The sequence below is a fragment of the Pleurodeles waltl genome, chromosome 5 (genome assembly GCF_031143425.1).
Source record: "Pleurodeles waltl isolate 20211129_DDA chromosome 5, aPleWal1.hap1.20221129, whole genome shotgun sequence".
NCBI lineage: Eukaryota > Metazoa > Chordata > Amphibia > Caudata > Salamandridae > Pleurodeles > Pleurodeles waltl.
This window is the reverse complement of record NC_090444.1, coordinates 466,598,504-466,619,966: the sequence shown is the minus strand read 5'-3', so window position 1 is coordinate 466,619,966 and position 21,463 is coordinate 466,598,504. Positions and strand designations below refer to the sequence as shown.

Sequence of the window (21,463 nt, the reverse complement as noted above, 5' to 3'; positions counted from 1 at the left end):
AGTTCTTTTGGAGCAGGGCCGCTGTCCTCGAGAGTTCCTTGTTTTGCTTCAAGCAGGGCAGTCCTCTGAGGATTCAGAGGTCGCTGGTCCTTTGGAAAGCGTCGCTGGAGCAGGGTTCTTTGGAAGGCAGGAGACAGGCCGGTAGGACTGGGGCCAAAGCAGTTGGTGTCTTCTGTTCTTCCTCTGCAGGGGTTTTTCAGCTCAGCAGTCTTCTTCTTCTTGTAGGTTTCAGGAATCTAAATTCTTAGGTTCAGGGGAGCCCTTAAATACTAAATTTAAGGGCGTGTTTAGGTCTGGGGGGTTAGTAGCCAATGGCTACTAGCCCTGAGGGTGAGTACACCCTCTTTGTGCCTCCTCCCAAGGGGAGGGGGTCACATCCCTAATCCTATTGGGGGAATCCTCCATCTGCAAGATGGAGGATTTCTAAAAGTTAGAGTCACTTCAGCTCAGGACACCTTAGGGGCTGTCCTGACTGGCCAGTGACTCCTCCTTGTTGTTTTCTTTGTTTCCTCCAGCCTTGCCGCCAAAAGTGGGGGCCGTGGCTGGAGGGGGCGGGCAACTCCACTAGCTGAAGTGTCCTGCGGTGCTGTGACAAAGGGGTGAGCCTTTGAGGCTCACCGCCAGGTGTCACAGCTCCTGCCTGGGGGAGGTGTTAGCATCTCCACCCAGTGCAGGCTTTGTTACTGGCCTCAGAGTGACAAAGGCACTCTCCCCATGGGGCCAGCAACATGTCTCTAGTGTGGCAGGCTGCTGGAACCAGTCAGCCTACACAGATAGTCGGTTAAGGTTTCAGGGGGCACCTCTAAGGTGCCCTCTGGGGTGTGGTTTACAATAAAATGTACACTGGCATCAGTGTGCATTTATTGTGCTGAGAAGTTTGATACCAAACTTCCCAGTTTTCAGTGTAGCCATTATGGTGCTGTGGAGTTCGTGTAAAACAGACTCCCAGACCATATACTCTCATGGCTACCCTGCACTTACAATGTCTAAGGTATTGCTTAGACACTGTAGGGGCACAGTGCTCATGCACTGGTGCCCTCACCTATGGTATAGTGCACCCTGCCTTAGGGCTGTAAGGCCTACTAGAGGGGTGACTTATCTATACCTGCATAGGCAGTGAGAGGCTGGCATGGCACCCTGAGGGGAGTGCCATGTTGACTTACTCGTTTTGTTCTCACCAGCACACACAAGCTGGCAAGCAGTGTGTCTGTGCTGAGTGAGGGGTCTCCAGGGTGGCATAAGACATGCTGCAGCCCTTAGAGACCTTCCTTGGCATCAGGGCCCTTGGTACCAGGGGTACCACTTACAAGGGACTTATCTGGATGCCAAGGTGTGCCAATTGTGGAATCAAAAGTACAGGTTAGGGAAAGAACACTGGTGCTGGGGCCTGGTTAGCAGGCCTCAGCACACTTTCAATTCAAAACATAGCATCAGCAAAGGCAAAAAGTCAGGGGGTAACCATGCCAAGGAGGCATTTCCTTACAACACACAAACAGCACCACCTGCTTAAAGGTGCCCTTAGTGGGGCACAGACACAAAGTAGGCGGAATCTGACGATTCTTGATGTGTTATCAGTCCATAACATCCAACAGGCGGATCCTGCAAATTGTTCAGAAGTGCCCCCTGGGTGTTCGCAAAAGTGATGATTGTGGTGGCAGTTCATGTTCTGATGTCAGGTGTCCCAGGCTTCTTCTACCTCTACAACTAGTTGTTAAAGGCAGGCTCGCTCTAGGCAGTTATCAGTGACCTCCAGGCTATAGCGAACTTTACGTCATGTTATGTTATAGGTTTTGTAAAGCGCTTGGCTGCCCAGACAACATACCTGCAAGACCCGCTAATAGTGGTCAAAAGCAACATCATAGCCATGTGATACTACAACAAACAGGGCAGGGTTGCGTCATAGACCCTATACCAAGAGGCCTTGAATTTCTGGATATGGCTGGACCACCATGGAATCTTCTTATTGGCAAACCACTTGGCAGGATCATTGAATGCCAAGGTGGACAAACTCCGCCATCGGTGCATAGTATATCAGGAGTGGCAGTTACACCCAGAGGTGGCACGATGGGAGACCTTGTATAAATCTGTTTGCCACAACCGAGAATGTGCAAAGCCAGCTCTTCTGTGTATTGGAGTTTCCAAAGCGTCTCTCGCTTGGAGATGCGTTCTGCTTCGAGTGTAACTCAAGGCTCTTCTATACCTTTCTGCCAATAGCACTCCTGCCTTGAATTCTTAAAAAGATTAGGACCGATTGGGCCCAAGTCACCCTAATAATCCCAGATTCGGCAATTAGATATCCAAAACTCCTGGCACTGAACGTCTGTCCTCTGATCTGGCTACCCATCCGTGACGATCTGCTGTCACAGCAGCAGGGCAGAGCTCTGCAGCCAGACCTTTGCAGTCTCTACCTTTACTGAGCAGTGACATCTGACCATCTTCAAACTTTCTCCAGAGGTGGTTGATGTCATCTTGGCAGCCATGCGTCCCTCAGCAAAAACCTGCAGTGTTATGCCCGTTGTTGGGACATATTTGTTGCTTGGTGCTGTACTCTGCAGAAATACCATCTCCAGGTGACGCTGTCTGACACTTTGTAGTTTGTCTTGTCCCTAGCACAGCAACGACTTGCTCTGTGCTCAGTTAAAGGGAACTTCTCAGGTCTTTCTGCCTTTTTGCAGTTGCTAGATCAGCCCTCTTTGTCTCCAGTTGTTCTGCTCTTGAAAGTCTTACAGCACGTGTTTCCTCCCTCTCCCGTTGTGATTCCTCAGCTGGGACCTTAAGTTGATACTGACAATTCTGATGTGCACGTCATCTGAGCCCATCCACAGCTGTTACTTGTGGCTCCTCACTCGCAAGTCAGTGTTCCTTGTATCCATAATAATATCGTCACAGTTTGTGAGTGAGCTTCAGGCTTTTTCTGTCAAGCTGCTGTACACCACCTTCTTCCCAGACAAACTGCTTTTGCAGACACACGCTTCTTTCTTGCCTAAAGTTGTGACACTGCTCCCCATCAGTCAGAACATCACCTTGCTGTCGTTCTATGCTCCACCGCACCCCTCCTAAGGAGGAGAAGACACTCCATATTTTGGATCCCAAGAGAGCACTGAGTTTTTGAATAGCTCATACCAAAGAACACCGATTGGATGATCAGCACTTTGTGGTGGTTCTCTGGAGCCAAAAAAGCGAGGCTTTGCAGAACAGAATCATCTCACATGGGATCGTCCTCAGCATTAAGATCTCCTATGCATTGGCTAAAAAGCAGCTTCTGGAGAGACTGTGTGCTCATTCTACCTGGGCCAAAGTTGCTGCCACTGTATTGGTACGCAAAGTCCCTGTCCTAGGTATTTGCCAGGCATCAGTGTGGGCTTCCCTCCATGTTTTTAAGGAAGTACTATTGTTTGAACAATCTGGTTCTTTGAGAGGGGTGATTCGCCTGCTCGGTCCTGCAGGACTTTCTGGTTTGGGTCCATCCACAGACTCTGCTCCAAATAGGTACTGCTTTGGTATCTATTCAGAAGGTGAGGAATCTGTGGTTAGAACCCTCTGTCAGAAGAGCAAGTTACTTACGTTACTTTTAGTAATACTCTTTCTGGTAGAGACTCTTATCTAGCCACAGATTCTTCACTGACCCTCCCATCGTCCAAGTCTAAAATTCTGCACACTGGTCACACCAATTTGTTTTTGGGTCTCTGAATCTGGGTGCGGACAGTCTTACCGCAACTGACATAAGCATGCATCAGTGGCACCTTTATAGGCTTTGCACGTCATTTCTGGAGCAGAATGGTATCAGTGCAGAACCACACAACTCCACCAACTGACATGCAGAGGTACTGCTGATAGGTTTCCACATCCAGTCCGACGCATTGGAAGTATTCAAAAGCTGGGGAATTTGTGGCTAGAGTTTCTGTCAGAAATAGCTTTACTTGAAGGTAAGTAACTTGTTCGTTAATTTCAAAACTCTCAGGAAATGTACTCCATTTGGGGAGGGAGCCAAAAACAAGTACATTTCTGAGACCCTTTGAGATGCCGGTGCAGATTTTTTTTGATGGTGTTATTGTAATTAAAGATTCCATTACTTATGATTGCTGATGAGGACAAATGATACCATTGTCAATAAGCATTGGCAAAGCTTTGACTTTTTAGTCCTGATTAAAATGTTTTAAAAGCCTGCTCCATTGAGGAAAAAAAAACAAAAAAAAACTACTGCTCTGCATCTATAAGATAAAGAATTTTAAGTGGGATAAGTTATGTATTTTTAGATGCAATTTGAGCGCTCCATAAGAGGCGCAATGATACACCATACAACCAGTGGCATGAGTTGAGAGGGAAATGTGGGACAAAGACAAATTTAGGGAAACTAAAATAATACATTATTCATTGTGGCACTTTCATTAATAGTTTCAAGCAATGAATAGTCCTGCTCATATGCAGATTACTATGGCACTTCTTAAGATCTTTATTTTATGTAAAAAAAAAAAAAGACACATTGTGCAACCTATGTGCACACTATATTAATTAGAAAACCCACTTCAAATCTAAAAAGTCGCTAGTGCTCACCTTTTATTTATGTGTTGTTTAAGAACAAAATAACGAAAATTAGGAAATGAAGCATGGTAGGCATCAGCTCATTAGAGGTGGAATTCGATATTGCACCTTTAACAAAGCCAGCCCCTCATATATTATTAAATCATGCATTCTATTGGCAGTTGCTTACTTTCCTTTTATTTTCTATACAAGTTATGTCTGAGCACTGGGCTCTGGCAGCTTCACGTTTCTGTCTGGAAATAAAGTTAATTTTTGCCTTCAATAAATTCTCAACACCATTCAGTCGCAGGAATCTTGTGACATCTTTTCCGGACTGAAATTCGTTTTTAGGTTGAGCCTAGACAGCGCACAAGCACTGTCTCTCGACATGTTTTAATCTACATCTGTGGGCTTGCAACACGCCCTTTCCTTTTATTAGTTTCTTGGCCTGCCTTTGAAAATTCCCTTGATTTCTAGGTAAATGCTTTAGGTTTGTCCCGCCTTGAGGCTGCTTTGTTACCGCCTTGGAGACTGACCCTGTTACTTGGATTGTTGCACGATCGGCCTTATACCGTAGTGTCGTGCACTACTTTTTTCTTTTGCCTCACCACTTCGCGAAGCGGGCCGTATGAGGTTTCTTCCTGTTCCTTGATTTGGGCATGCCGCTGTTTCTTTGTGGTGTCTGCGCACAAAGGCTGCAAGCTGGAGGGGAGGTTCTTTTTTATTTATTTAAGAATTTCTTTTAAAAAGATCATATAGCGCTTACTTGACCGGAGGAGCGCTTTACATGAGGACGTGAAGTTTAATATAGCGCAACCTTGATCTGAGGAGCGCTTTACATGAGTACCACTGAACAAGTTTAGGAGTTGAAAAATATACAAACTGGAGCATTTAACACTGAAAAATACAGAAAAATCCTCAAAGCACCTCTCCTGGCTCAGCGAGAGAGCCAATACTACAATATTTGCTGACTCAGAAACTTGCCCCAAATTGCTTTGCGGGGCATTTCTTGTTCAAAACATTTTTGCCTATAGCTCAGCCATTGGGTCCTATGACAATGGGACCACCACCAAACCGTTCAGCACGACACACTCTTTATGTATAGGCCATCTCTGGGTCTCCATACTAGGTTGAGAGGACCACAAAATAGTAACCTCTCCCACCATTTAATGTCTTTTTAAGATCTCTCATGGCTGGAACTTCTGGTTTACAGCTGGGAGTACTTTGCGTTTTAAGCACCTTGTTTGTAATAGTATTGCAGTACGCCTTCTAGGCCTGAAAATGTGTAAGCACTACGCCCTATAGGGGCTACATATATGGTTATACTGCATTACTTTCTGCCATTCTGTTTTCATATTATGCCTTCTAGGGGCTGACTATATGGTTACATGACCATGTTTCTTACAAATGCTATTTTTAATATGGTTTCCTCTAGAAGCTGTTCTGAGCATTACAATAAAGATACTACAGTATTGTCTGCACTTGGAAACTCACCTCATAATGCTTTGTGGGTCATTCCTTTTACAGAACATTTTTGCCCAAAACTCACCGCACAGTGTGCTTTTTCTGTAGGTTGGGGGGAACCCCAAAATGAGGATATAAAAATATAATAAATAATGGCAATATTTTCATTTTTGCTACAGAGCGAGGAAGAAAGTAAATGGAAGTGCTTTCGTTCTATGCAGGGCCACTGGAATTATGTGGCAGAGAAGACCAAAATATGCGTCAGGGTTGACCAATTTATGTGGCAAGAAAAGTCCAGTTATGCATTTACAATGCCAGTAGCGCTAACACATGCAAATGCGACACCTATTTCATTGCAAATGGTTGTTTTGGGATGTTTTGATGCTTTTATCAATAGTATGCTATTGTTTTTTGTTTTGGGTTTCTACTGTTTGAGAAAGAAGGTAGAAAAAGTCCTCCTATCCCTGTAGATGTACGACAACATACAATCTGGAAACACAAAGAAGTAGTTTATGAATGTTGTTCAAGAATGTTATCCCAAGAAGCACAAACCATCTGTATGTCGTGAAGTGGTCTTGTTCACTCATATTTGTGACCACCAATAATTGAAGGTAATGTTTGGCTGCTGTCCTGGTCTCTAGCAACAACTGCATTCCTTTGGTTGTGAGGGTGTCCATGAAATGTTAGCTGTTATTGACCTGGTGTTGGCCTTGGTGTGTGACTTTGTAATCCATGCACTGTTGAGAAATTGAATAAATCCTTGAATGATGTAATTGAAATTTAATTTTCAGACTTTTTAGTTATGTACAATCTAATGATCTTTGTCTGACCTGTCTTGATAGTGATATAATTTATATTTCTGTGCATGTTTGATAACCTTCCCCTGGAATGCTCATAGGATAGGGAGCAATCACATACCTGCTAGGTCTGTCTCAAATGAAATTTCTGACATTGGTTTTTACTTATTAGCTAACAGCAGGGCTTTAAGTGGGCTGGGTCCCTCGAGGCTCAGATATTTTAAAACCGACATAGGAACGGGTCGCATTCGGGCTCCATATATATTCATGTCCTTAACTTTACAGGCAAATACACTGATCAAATTCTAAGCAGTAAGTGTAAAAAAAAAAAGTTAAAGTAATATATGTTTCGGTTTATGTTTCACATGCTTTCTTTAATCTTGCGTTCACTTCGAATGTTGGCTATTTCCAAGATATTGGTATTTTTTTCAGGCAATATATTACTCTTGTATAGTACATGCTTTCAACTGAGTCACGTTCAAGTGATTAAAGGTGCCAAGGAGTTGAGGCTGAAAGCAGTATGAGTTTCGTTCAGTGCCTGTTATTGGGTCAAAAGATGTTTAGAAGACATGGACATCCAATCCTTGACCCTCTATAGAGCGCACAGAGCAATGATCACTTATGCCAGTTGCATTAGTGATGCTCTGCAATTGTGCGACTATGGTGGCACTCTATGGAAATTTGTGTATACATGTTTAAGCCTCGCCCTTAATTATACATGCCACGCCCCTTTTAGAGACACCCCACTTTTTACGTACTACTTAAAGCCCCGACCAATAGCAGTTGATACTGCTCACACTTAAAGCAAAACTGCCATGTGCCAGAAGGGAGTGGGATGCTTGTTAAAAAGCCCGAATTAACTGTATGTGTTGCACATGACATGAACCGCTTTGCAGCTATGCATAACCTTTCAGAAACGTCTTTGAAAGATGGACAGACTTGTAGCAGAGTCTACCAGGTCATCTGTAGGTTGTCAGGGCTGAGGGATAACGCCATATGACAGAATTACCTGTAAAATCCCATTAGGGCTTGGTAATGATCAACAACATGACAGAATTGCCTCTGAAAGATTGGTAGGGCTGGTGGATATTCTGTTAAATACTACATCATTTAAGCATTACTAGTGATGGCATTAGTGGCTCTAGGCAGTCACACGTCATGATTATCTCAGGTTGGCTGGATCCCAGTTAGCCATATCCCATTCTTGCATCTGAAAGGGTGTCTGTCACATTCAAAATACCCCTATAAATCTGTCTGACCCCGTCTCAGTACTACAGCTTTATAAGATGTAAATTAAGCATGGAATCATTTTGCATATTGTTAAAAAAAGAAAAACAAATCTACTTAAAAAATTCATTTCACTTTCACTTGAAGAGTTTTTACCAGGCCCACAATGTCTCCATTGCATTACTTGACCTGTTCTCTGTGGGTGCAATTTGTTGATATTTTAAGCTCTGATGTTGTGTCGGCTAATAAGCAGTGATCCCAAGAACAAAGCATTGTACCTTTCAGACACGGAACTTTGAAGCAGACTCACTCAACAGATATTTCAAGTGAGCCATGATTGGGTTTAAAAAAACAAGAGGTTCTGCATCTTAATATTTGTGACTGGTGTTTTCAGCAAGTAGACCTCTTTGCTATCTCATACGACAAAAATGTCTCAAATTTTGCCTCCATATTCAAAGATCTATGGATGATAGGCACAGCCATTTGAATTGGCTGGTCATAGAATTTTCTTAGAAAGCAGAGTTACCTAGTTCATTGTGATATTTTGACGGATGACTGATTATTATTTTCACTCTTTCGGAAAAAATAGGAAACTTTTATCTGTGTTTGTTAATGCAAGAAACTCTTTCTTATTAACTCGCCATTTTATTTAAAGGTTATTTTAAAAATGGACAAGTTTGGAAATGGATTGGAGATTGACCAAGCACGACTTGGGATGTGCAAACAGCTTGGGGATGTGTTTACTGAGGAGAAATTCCGGTACATGTGTATTCTCTCTGGCTGTGATTACCTGTCATCACTACATGGTATTGGGTTAGCCAAAGCATGCAAGCTGCTTAAAATAGCCAACAATCCTGATATCACAAAGGTAAGATGTTAGCAACTGACTCCTTTTACTTGTCAAAAAGCATTTATTCTCTCCAGGTCATCTCACAGTATATTCAGCTTAATTAAGCAGTGTCAAAAGGCAAACACACAATTCCTTAATTGTTTTTAATGTGGCTAAGAAAATTGTTTCCTCATGTTAATGTTAAGATTACATTCCTATGCCAGGGGTTGACTTTTGACAAATCTAATAAGGGGATTTGAATGAGCTGTCATGCTTTTTTTCATGCAATTTTTTCTGCTACAGAAGAACAAATGATTGTGAAATCCTTATTAGTGAAAGCTGTTTCTTGTATGTCCAATGCACTTTGTCAATTATCAAGCCTGCCGAACTATGTGCGTTTCGAATTGGATGCCCCACTTCCCAATTACATTGAAAAATCCACTACCAATAAAATAATTCCTGGAGAAGACTGACAGAGTTGAACATTGAGTCCAGCATGCACCGTCCTGAACTGTCGCATACATCACTTGCAGAACATATGTTAAGGCTGCTGCATTAACTCATGCTAATAGATTTCACTTTTTAACGATACAATGCCCACTCCTGTGTGACCTATATTCTTTTTTCCTTACATATTGAAATCCCCAAAATGAGAGACCTCATGTGTGCAACATTATCAGCACCTTTTTCACACTGGGGACCTTCAGATTGAACCTGAACACAGGCAACGACACCACACTCTTCTGAAAGACAAGAAATTGGTCCCCCCTGTAACTCCAGTTCTCCAATGCTGATATGTTTCATATATTTGCATGCTTGAATTATTTCACACTGGCCGACTGGGAATCCTTGATAACCTTAAATAGAAGTAAACCGTGTTAAAATGACCATTGCCTCAACAACGGTGTTTGTTTCAAAACAATCTAAATGTCAGCCAGTGAGGTGGAAATGTTGTGCATTACTGTTCTCCTCGAGGCCTATGTAGCTCAGGCTTCATATAGCACAAGTGTGAGGGGTACATATGCCAGAAGTGAGCCTCTGAGCAGGGAGGAAGGAGGGTCGCATATGGCTATATTAAGGATGCTCGTGCTTGAGAACTGGATTTGCAAGTGAATAACTAATTTCTTCTCCAGCACTGGATCATCCATGAGCTTGAATCAGAATGGCAAGCAGTACATAACATTTGTCATATAGTCGGATTCAGGTTCACCTTTACTGAAAAAAAAAAGAAAGCTGCCGAAGACTGCCTGCCCGGTGCTGAATTGGCTACTGCATTCACGTCCAGGCAAAAGTACTTGGTCAACATGTGTGCCTGTTCTTCCAGTTAGCTGCACAGCAGATGTCTTGCAAAGGTGCAGCAGCTGTCACCATGCTACTGGGGAACTCTTCTCTCACTCTGCCCTGGAGAGGACACTTAACTTTATTGTGGCAAAAGGTGATGCAGGGTTGGCTGAAGGACATAAACAGCTGGTCGGAAGAGCGTATGTGCTTTTTTCCCATGTGGAATCTAACGCACCTGTGCACATATAGCATGTGTAAAGATTTTTCCGGTGAAGTGTTGGAGAAAATAAATGTAGGATGAAAGGCTTACTCTGATGAAAGTTTGTAGGGTCATTAAGTATGAATTTAGGACTGTTTCGCATGATAACTTTGTCCTGTATAAAGCAGAGGAAGTGTGCCTTTCTAGTAATTGCTTGCGACTCTCCTACTCTCATTGCGAATTTAAGTCCTAGGGGTCGTCCTTTCTTCCAAGAAATGCACTTTAGATGCTCTCTGTGGATTGTTCAAAGGGAGGCAGCATGAGTGGGCTTAAAATAATATTCTGGTCTCGAGACACTGTATGAGATGCTATGAAAAGGCCCTTAATGAACTGTGAACATAAAGTTGAGGAGGTGTCTCTTGTTCTTCTAATTCTTTAGTTTGCAGCCACATGGACTCACTGAAGAGTACTTAAGATCACTCCTGTCCATCTCCAACAAGTACAGAAGTATTTGATTAGCCTGTATGGACACTGAGTGAAATCCTTTGTCTTTACACCATACACAGAAACGCTTGCACTTGACGTTGCACTTTTTCATGGCTGCCTGCACTCATGCCTTCTCCTGGATGTTCTCACATTTTGCAATTTGATCTAAATCCCACAAAATTTTACAGATATTGCAGCATGAAGTGCTGAATAAAGGCATAAACTACTTATGTAGATTATCAGTATATCTGTCCACAGGTAAAGCCGTATTTGAAGACTTTTATTTCTCCCTGTCAATCAAGGTGATAGTTGGTGACCGAGAAAAGGTCTTCCTGGCCCAGGAAGTTGATAATCGTCCACAGATTTGCCCAAGCAGCAACTTAACAGTTGTGTGAATGCTGAGGATAGGGCTGATTGAAGTCACAGAGAAGATAGAGCAGAAGTATTCTTGGGGACTCCCTCACAAATGACATGGGTCGAAATCTTAGCTATGGTGGCCTCAAGGGGGGAGAATAGCTTTCACCTAATTTCCTGAAGTTCGGGTGGTTTTAAGTGAATGTGCCACTAAACAAACACTGTTGATGCCTGTGGCCATTTTAACACTGTTTACTGGTTTTGAAAGTTACTGAGGTGTCCCTGCTTGATGACTGGAGAATGATTCAAACATATGACCATCTGAAAATATTAAAGATCCAATACTGGAGAAATTAGTACCTAAGTACCCTCCACATAGAAAGAGCAGAATTCACCCATCTCCCATTCCTGGGAAGAATCACAGTCAGTTTTTGTTCAGTGGCAGATGGAGATTCACACCCGTCACTTCTACGGGCCCATCACAGAAAAAGCCACCAGTGAAGTCAACATTGACATACTTTGTTAAATGAGCTGCAGTGACTCTGCTTCCCAGTAGTATAGAACTCAGCAGACTTCAACATTGTCAGTTGAAAGTTTACCACCAACATCTTTTCATCCATATTGGCCGTAATAGACGTAGGGCCTGATTTAGATTTCGGCAGACGGGTTACTCTGTCACAAGAGTGACGGATAACCCACCTGCTGAAATGTGAATCCCATTATTTCCTATGGGGTTTATAATTGAACTGACAGGATATCCATCACCACTGTGATGGAGTAACCCGTCTGCCGAAATCTAAATCAGGCTCTATGTCCTACTTTGATTCATAATCTCTTTAAGCAACAGTCATCAGGTCATTCCATTTCTCAGCTGCTACTGGTTACTAGTGGAGTCCGTCATGTATCTCTCCTCTCCTGGGTGATTTGAACCCTCTACATGAAATTGCATGATGCCTTTATAGCTGGCCACTGATAAACAGGCTTCCGTTTTCTGGTAGCAGCAACTGTATTTGCAAAACCTTTAGGCTGCAGATGTCCAATGCTTGCCTGAAATAGAGCACCACCCAACCATCTCCAACAACAAAGGACTTCAAGAACACCATCTTACAGCCAAGACTGAGAGCCGCAAATGTGTGTAAATACGCCCCCACGAAGGATCATGGTCTAAAGGGGTTATCAAAATGAGTTTGTAACTTCTGGGCTGCAATATCTTCGTCTCACCTAAGTGCTGCTTTCATCTTGGAGATGGACAAGCCAACAAATTACCAGGAAAAGCTAAGCCATGGTTCGAATCTCAGAGACTGTGCATGAGCAGAGTCCTGAAATTGTTTGCTATGTAAATCGTACAACAAACATTACGTAAAATATGATAAGGTCTGCTCAAAATTTAACATTTGGATGCTTTGACATTAATGTGTCACATTAGAGCACTGCACCGAGAAGTACTTATTACAAGTGATAGTTTTTAAACATAACCAGTTACATCACAAAAGGTCATATACATTGGTTATATGTGTGGGGAGATTAAGTGACTTGCCCAGAATCATGGGATGTTGTGCCGATGACGAGACGTGAACCTGATTTCCCAGGGCCAAAGTCCGCAGCTCTGGCCATAGGGTCACATCCTGGGTAGATGGAGGTGGCAGGAAGACGCCACGTGAAAGCTCGGCTTGTGATGCACTCGAGGTTCCAACAGGACTTTGAACTTAGCCAGAACCAGGCTTCAGACTGGAGCCTGTCTCGAGCTTTCAGAGGCTCTCCCACCTCTATTTCATCTCTCATCCAGTTATGAATCAGGAAGCATTTGTGGCCCAGCTTCTAGCCTATACCAGATTCTTTAGATTTTGCTTTACTAACATGTAATTCATGGTTCACCTGTGAATGAATCAACAGATGGCATAGTACTTGTTTTCTGTGTACTGTCAAGTAAGTCATGATTACTGCAGTATGTCTTCCAAGCCTTCTTTTTCATACGTCAGTAGATTTTATTCAGGTAGGAGACTCGATTTGTGAAGCCAAACATGGCTTCAGTTTGACTGTCTCCCTTCTGAAATCACCTTAACTTCAATAGAAGTCTATAGGGGAAATACATTCTCCCAGTTATTTTTTATTTTTTTTAAAAACCTCCCATCTTTCCTCTTCTAAAATGTTGGTATTTCTGCTTTTCTGATACCTAAATGGTGACAATGCGCTCCACTCTGCCATCTGATCGCAGTGGCTGGCATCCAGAGGAGAGACGAGGTGCTTTCCGATGCCTTGCCGGCATCCTACAGTTCTGAGACCATTTGAAGCCCTAACCTCCTGTGAACCTGACCACCACAGGTGTTTACTGGAGTGGCACAGTTGGTGCGGTGGTGCTGGCTGCAAAAGGCTAGTCCTGGTGGCTGCCTCAGCGGCAACAAACAAGGCCTCAACAAGCTGCAGGTGGCCTCAGCAAACTAGATACAATAGTGTTGACTGTGAAGAGCAGGTCCTGGAGGCCACACTAGCTGCAACGAGTAAGACCAAAACAAGCTGCGTAAGCGGCTAGGTGCCTGTGCCGTAGCCAGAGACGGTTGCCCGGTCCCCATCTGAGGTGAACGCACCAGGATGTGTGAAGGCTTCCTCCAACCCTGCAACTACCTGCTTACATCAAGAGGGGCCACCTGGGTGCAGAGTCTGCCAGTATGTCCTGTGTGGAGGAGGTTGTTGATGGACCGCCTTTGGCTCTGTGGGTGGGTAGTAGTGCCCTTCTTTCCCGCCAAGGCCCCTGGCAGCTCAGTGTGGCTTGCAGCACACAGGCATCTTGCCATTGCCTGCCATAGCAAAACAGCCTAAAGACCAGAAAACACAAGTGCAAAGGACTCCTAATTTCTGCCAGTAATAGCACGTGCTAAAGGGCCTCATTTGAGATAGCTCAAACAGCTCCCCCATCAGCCTCTTACTGACCCCTCCAACAGGCACAGTTTATTTAGTAAGGCCCTGTTAAGGTTGATCTCTGAGGGTAATCCTTTGTGGTCTAAGATAGAGCAACAATGTAGGGAGCTGGGGGTAATGGGATAGAGGGAGAGCAGTAAAACAGGGAGCGGGAGGAATGGGACATCAAGGCCAAACCCTTCAAATTTGGAAGTGGGTTCAGGTAAATCCAGGCTTGCAGCTGCCATTACAAAGAAGAATAACGTAAAGTCTAGCAGCTCCTAGGATAACTCATCAGTGGACATTGGGAATAGGGTCTCTTCAGTTGTCTCATGCAACATTTGATTTCTTCAAGAGACAAACAGACCATCAAGTGGACCCCAAAATGAGGCCATCAGAAAGTAAAGAGGAAGGATTGGGCTTTTTAAGACTAGTTTGAGCAGATGTCATAACATTTCAGGTTCCAGAAGTGGATTCCCAATCGGCTTCACAACACCATTCAAAAAAATATTCAGACTCACTGGGTGTAGGAAAGTACCCTATTTCTTGGCACGGTTACCCCCATTTTCTGCCTGTTGTCAGTATGTTTGACTGTGTCCACTGGGATCCTGCTACCCAGGACACCAGTGATTATGCTCTATCCCTTCTAACTTGGCAACTTTGTTGCTTACACCCCACATTTGGCATACTGGTGCCCCCATGTAAGTCCCTAATAAATGGTACCCAGGGCATTGGGGTACCAGGGGATTCCCATGGGCTGCAGCATGTACTATGTCACCCATGGGGAGCCCATGCAAAGTGTTCTGCAGGCCTGCCATTGCAGTCTGATTGAAATGGTGCATCCACCCTTTTTCACTACAGGTTACTGCACCAGGTCAGTGTAAGTGACCCCTATGGCAGGCCCTCCTAGCCCAGAGGGCAGGGTGCAAGTACCTGTGTGTGAGGACACCCCTGCACTAGCAGAGATGCCCCACCTACTCCAGTTCCATTTTCCTGGACTTCGTGAGTGAGGTGGCGACATTTTATGCGTGTATTGGACATAGGTCGCTACCTGTGTCCAGCTACATCATAGAAACTTCGAATGTAGGCATGTTTGGTATCAAACATGTCGTAATCATACCCCAATACTGTTGCCAGTATTGGAAGTATGATTCCATGCACTCTGGGGGCTCCTTAGATTACCCGAACATTGCTCCTACCAGCTTTCTGGGGTTCCCCGGACAGCCCAAGCTGCTGCCACCCCCCACACAGGTTTCTGCCCTCCTGCTGCTTGAACAGCTCAGGCCCGGGAAGGCAGAACAAAGGATTTCCTTTGGTAGAGGGGGGTAACACCCTTTCCCTTTGGAAGTAGATGTTACATGGCTTGGGAGGAGTAGCCTCCTCAACCCACTGGTATGCTTTGAAGGGGCGCATTTCGTGACCTCAGGTCCCTGCTTTGGTGTGAAACTGAACAGTGTAAAGGAAAGTGACCACTCCCCTGTCAATCACCACCCTTGGGGTGGTGCCCCGACCTCCTCCAGAGGGTCCCTGGGTTCTACCATCTTGAATCCAAGGTTGGCAGGGACCTCTGGAAGCATCTGAGTGTCCAAGTCAGGTAGGTGACGTCAGAGTGGAGAAGTGTGGCACAATAGTTAGAGTGGCAGACCCAGAAGCAGAAATCTGGCTCAAGACCAGGGTTCAAGTCCCGCTTCGGCAGGTCTTGGGCTCAATTCCCTTGGACCAGATAATTCTCGCCTTGGTGCCTAATCTAATTAATGGGTCCCACTCTGCAACTCTGGGCAATAGCTTGCTTTAATCTCCACAACGGCCCCAACAGCGCTTGGATGGCTGGCTTCACCCTGGGGGTGCCCAGGAGTGGGCACCTCACAGGGAAAAGCCAGGAGGGGTTCCATAGCGGTATGAGTACAGCGCCTTGAGACCCTAACGGGTGAGTAGTGCGCTATACAAGTGCAAAGTTTACAGTTTACAAAGTCTCCTCCTGATAAGTGCTCACCTGACTACGTGACCACTCCCCCTTTCAGGGCTATTTAGGGTCTCTCTCTTGGGTGGATTCTCAGATTCGACTTGCAAGATTCTAGCAGGACTCCTCTGCAACCTCTTCTTTGACTTCTAGACACTGGAACTGCGAATGAACACTCCAGGAACCGACAATCTGCATCCACGAGGAAGACTCTGCTTGCAACATTGTTTTCATGGCTCCTTCCAGCTTCAGCAATATTTCCCCGACTGTGCATCCTCTGAGGGCGGCAAGTCTTCAGTCTGCATGGTAAGGAAGAAGGAATCTCCCTTGGAGTAAAGAATTCACTCCCCTGCATCTGCAGGCTTCAACTGCAATGATGACCTGCTCTCATCCTGAGCTGCGTGGATCCTGCATCACGGGTAGTGGTCCGCAGTAGTCCTCGTGGTCCTCTCTGCCAGCTGTCCAACTTTGGTGGAGGTAAGCCCTTGCCTTTTCATGCAGGACAGTACCCTAATGCACTGCGCCTCTTCCAGCTACCAAGGCTTGTTTGCATCTCCTCTAAGGGTTCATCAGGCTCCGTGTAGCCCCAGCCCTCCTTCCTGCAATGCACCGCCCTCTACGTGATTCTCCTGCGGCGTGAGACCCTTCTCCAGTTATGCTGTGTGGGCTCCTCTGTGACTCCTAGTTCCTCACCCAGTGGGGGCTGCCTCTTTGGACTCTCTGCCTTGCTGAGAGTCCCCCTACAACTCCCCCGGCGGGTTGAGTCCTCCTGGACCTTGCTGGTACCTGGCAGCTTCACTTTTGCTTCACCACAACTTCTGCCTTTGCCAAGGTTTGTTGGTGTCTTTTTCACGCCACTGACAGACTGCAATCATCCATCCGTTGAGGGACGTCGACGGCATCCTTCAGGAACTCTTCACCTGCTCCAGGGCTGCATTCCTGACCGTCTTCGTCCTACAATCGACCAACTTCTCCATCCACAGCTGGGTGGGTAGTAGCTCCTACTGGACTCTTCTGGACTTGGTCCCCTTCTTCCGCAGGTCTTCCTCTTCAGGAGTCCACCACTGTTTTCTTGCAGTCTTGTCTGGATGTTGCATTTACTTCTTTTCCTTCCTTTTGGGTGGTTTGGGAGAAAATCTAGTCATTTACTCCTTTCTTCCTGGTTGCTAGGGGGCACTGTGGTACTTATCTTTGGGGGTTCCTAGTAGCCCCAGCTCTCCTCTACACTTTCCACTTACCTAGGTGGAGGTCCTGTGTTGCCGTTCCTTTTTTTTTTTTTTTTTTTTTGTATATGGTTTGGGCTCCCCCTAAGATCATTGTCAATTTGCATTTGCAATGTTTTCTGTCACTTTCTATACCTATTGCTGATGACTAATGTACATATTTAGTGTGTTTACTTACCTCCTATTGGAGGGTTCCCTTTCTAGTACTTTTTGGTCTTGTGTCACTAAAATAAAATACCTTTATTTTTGTAACACTGAGTGTTTTCTTTCATGTATGTAAGTGCTGTGTGACTACAGTGGTATTGCATGAGCTTTGCATGACTCCTACATAAGCCTTTGCTGCTCATCCACAGCTTCCTCTAGAGAGCCTGGCTTCCAGACGCTGCCTACACTACAATAATATGGGATACCTGGACCTGGTATAAGATCAAAGTACGTCAGGTACCCACCACACACCAGGCCAGCTTCCTACACTGGGTCAAACCACAAGAGGTTATCAACCACCATCAAGTTATCAAGTCAGCAGACTCCTGTGAACATATGAGCACCTTTGAGACTGTTTGTTTTGATCCTGCTGACCGGGAGGATTCCTTGCTTAGGCAAAATCAATCTCAGTTTAATTCACTATTGGCTGCTACCTTGACACCATGCATCCGTAGACAGTCTTCAACAGTTCCTTTTTGAGAGGACAACCTCAAGTCAGAATCTGATGGGCAAACCCCCCAATGGGTCATCAACAACCCTAACACTCAGTTCGAGGGTGTACAGGTCATAAACAGGGGAATGCCCCGGCCATTCATACGCACTCCTAAAAACACCCTTCAATAATTAATTTAATAGGGGCCTAGATAAAAAAGAAAAAACCGGAATCGAGACAACCAGCTCACAAGAGTGATGGGACACAGTGTTGAGTATTTTACCTGCGGCTGTCAAAGCATTAAATTACCACTCAAACTTATACATGCAGGTGGATCTAATAAACACTTAGTCGTTGTTTGTCTCTGGTATAAACCTAAAATTAGACAATAAACCTAAAATTAGACAATAAACTAATCGGAGCTCAATCAGAATGACATCTTACCTGTAACAACTGTTGGATCAGCCATTCCTTGTTTCTTAGTTCATCTTGAACACTGCAAATCCATTAATAGGAATATACCATATAACAAATTACAAATAGAATGGGAATCAAATTGTTGAGGCAATTATACTGGCTACTGGTTTGGTCCGGCTAGGAACAATTTTGTATTCATGTATACACTGAAAAAGCAACTTGCCATTGATAGTTTCATTGCGCATTTTTGCTGTTTTATTACGGCTGTGTCACATGCACATGTATAAAAACACTGATTTGTTTTATCAGTTTGATTATCAAAATTGACCGATTTATTTGTTGTGCAAAATTTTCATATGCTTTAAATAGATTGTAAACAAGCCTATCTGTAAAAATCGAATAAACGGCTTTTTTTTTTTTTTTTTTTTAACAAAGCTTGTATTCTGCATTAATTGGTCTTCTTTTTTGCATCAATAGATCATTAAAAAAATTGGACAGTATCTAAAGATGAATATAACTGTACCCGATGATTACATCACAGGATTTATCCGAGCCAACAATACCTTTCTTTATCAATTAGTGTTTGATCCGTTGAACCGAAAACTTGTTCCTTTGAACCCATATGCTGACGGTATTGATCCTGAAATTCTTTCTTATGCTGGACAGTATCCTTTACAATGAAATACGTTTTTTTATTATTATTTTTTTTAGCACAAATGTGTGTATGCGAGTGAGTGACCGATCTCAAGCTTTGTCCTAGCGGTTGGAGGACTTCTTACACACACTGTTTTGGAGGGGTACTATAAAACAAGAACTTTTATAACCACTTATTTGTGTGCTTCGTGTCATCTTGCCCAGAAGAAATTGCAATGATTGTTCTAAAATACCTACTGGAATGCATCACATTAATCTGTCATCTTTAAGCATAGACGACTGGTAAACCTGTTTCGCTTTTACTGATGCAGCTCCACTGCTCCACCAGAGTAAAACGTGGAAGAACTTTCCAAATGTCCTGTGCGCTCTAAAATTAATTTTATGGACTTCAGTTAGGGCTGCTTAGTTCCAGGAGCATGTTATTACAGTTTCGGAGGATAGTTTTAGCCATTTTAGTTCTCTGTTAGTCTGCAGATTAATATTACATTTCCTGTTTTAGTCTGAAAGTAACGTATTTTTGTTTGTTTTTCTGGGTTTGTATTTAATGTAATTACGAATTTCACAAGAGATGGAGTATCCCCTGCTACACTGTTTATGTCCATGGTTGTGAGCATTTGTCTCTGAATCTTAAGAAATTAAAAATATTTTTACATCGGGATATTTGATTCATAGACATTTCCTAAATTCATAGTTTCTTACTTCCAAACTCATTTTGGGTGTGAATCATTCTTAAAACATAATGTACTTACTTATGGCTGTGCACGCCATTGATGTTTCCATACTTAGTATTTTAAGCAGTGCAGGCAGTACTGCTCTCAAACAAAATCTTCTTCTTAAAAGCAGTGGATTTTGGAAATCTGCTCATTGTCACTATTAGCAGAGATGAACAGTTAATTACATTTTCGATCAGCAAACATCCTTCTAACCCTATGAAGGATAACCCTTTTCCTTGGGCATATTACACTGCCAGCTGGCCATAGATTGCCACCGTGGAAATCGGGCAAAACATCTCAAGTCTTGTACGCTTTCAGTGAGTACAATGGTCGTCCATTCTTTGAGCTTTGATTTCAATCTTACAGTTTTGAATCCTGTTAAGGGCAACTCAGCCTTCCATCCTTCTGAGGTCAGTATTATAATTATTATTTACAGCACTTAGAAGCAATAGAAATGTGGAATGCAGCACTATATGTAAAATCTTGTATTATTTTACTAGCTGGTGTTTTGGTATATCATGCTGGCTAAAGAGGATGAGTTTGTAGATAAAATAACTTTAGAATAAATATCATGTTTTTTTTTTCAAGAGTAGGCAAATGTGAGCAGAGAAAATGGTACTTTAATGGCAGATCATCAATTATCATGAAAGAATAACTGAAGATAGGATGTGAGCATTATCTTAGAAGCCACAGGAAAAAAACAGCCAGCAACTCCTTTGTCAAAATGTGACTTAATCAGTTTTATTTGGCAACTATGTAAAAATAAAATCTAGATTTTCTAGGAATGTCTTTGAAATTTAAAATACTTTCTATGCTTCTGTATAATCCGGACTGTATGCCATCCACTGTATAACCAGAAAATTGTATTGCCAGAAAACTGTGTCCATGCTAAGTTGTGGAAAAACATACCTTTTGGTGGCATAATGTTTGTCGGTGGAAGTAATTCAGCTAAAGTGAAGCACGAGTTTCCTCTTAGAAGAATGTTTTGAATTACCTGAACCTCGACATGTTTTGCACACAGCCCAGTGCATTCATTAGATTCATTAGAGAGCCTAATTTGAATAGAACTAGAAAGTAACATTGGTTCTAAACTTCCCTTTAGAGTACAGCCATCTGAGGTTCAATGCAGGTTGAATTTGACAAAGCGATCAATAGTTTCATGATCATGTTTTTTAAAGGCAACAACTGTACAATTTAGTTTTTTACCCAACTATTGGTCATAAGACTGCAAGCCATTTGGGTAACATTAAATTAACGAGATGCACTTGTATACAAAAGGGTCCACATGTTGAGAAATTTTGCCTCAGCTTTCGATCTTGAGCAATCCTAATAATGGTGAACCAAAGTACATGGGAAATAGTAGTCAAAGTGGAGGAACTGTATTAAATCACTAATCAAAACGACCTTTACACCAGCATACGGAGCTGTCCTAAATTTGTCACTTTAATCTTGTAAATACTTGCTACTGCCATTTCAGATCTTTATTTTATACTTCATAGTTTGTGGTTCTAGGTATTTTTTGTGTATACTTTACTTCCATCTGTAGAGACACTGTTTAAGCATAAACTACAATTACTGTTTCCTTAATTTAGTTTTTAGAAATATAGGTGATCAGGCTGCTTTTCAAATTGCCATTGGGAATAAGGATATCAACACAATGGAACAGATTCATAACTACAATCCAGACACTTTACAGGTAATGTGTGCTTTTAGCTTAGTTGAAGAAAATAGCAGACACCAGGGCTGGTCACACTGGCCTAAATATTTTTTTGATCACTCAGGAGTTACAGATGAAAAGATGTAAAA

The 21,463-nt window shown here is 43.3% G+C and overlaps 1 protein-coding gene across 1 annotated transcript in view; it reads left to right on the top strand.

The window, feature by feature from the left end:
- Positions 1-21,463, top strand: part of EXO1 (exonuclease 1) — a 210,435-nt gene that overhangs the window by 84,905 nt on the left and 104,067 nt on the right. Inside the window, exons 6-8 of the mRNA XM_069234279.1 lie at positions 8,665-8,877; positions 18,768-18,955; positions 21,257-21,353. Coding sequence (XP_069090380.1) covers positions 8,665-8,877; positions 18,768-18,955; positions 21,257-21,353 — 498 coding nt within the window. The remainder of the gene's footprint in view (positions 1-8,664; positions 8,878-18,767; positions 18,956-21,256; positions 21,354-21,463) is intronic.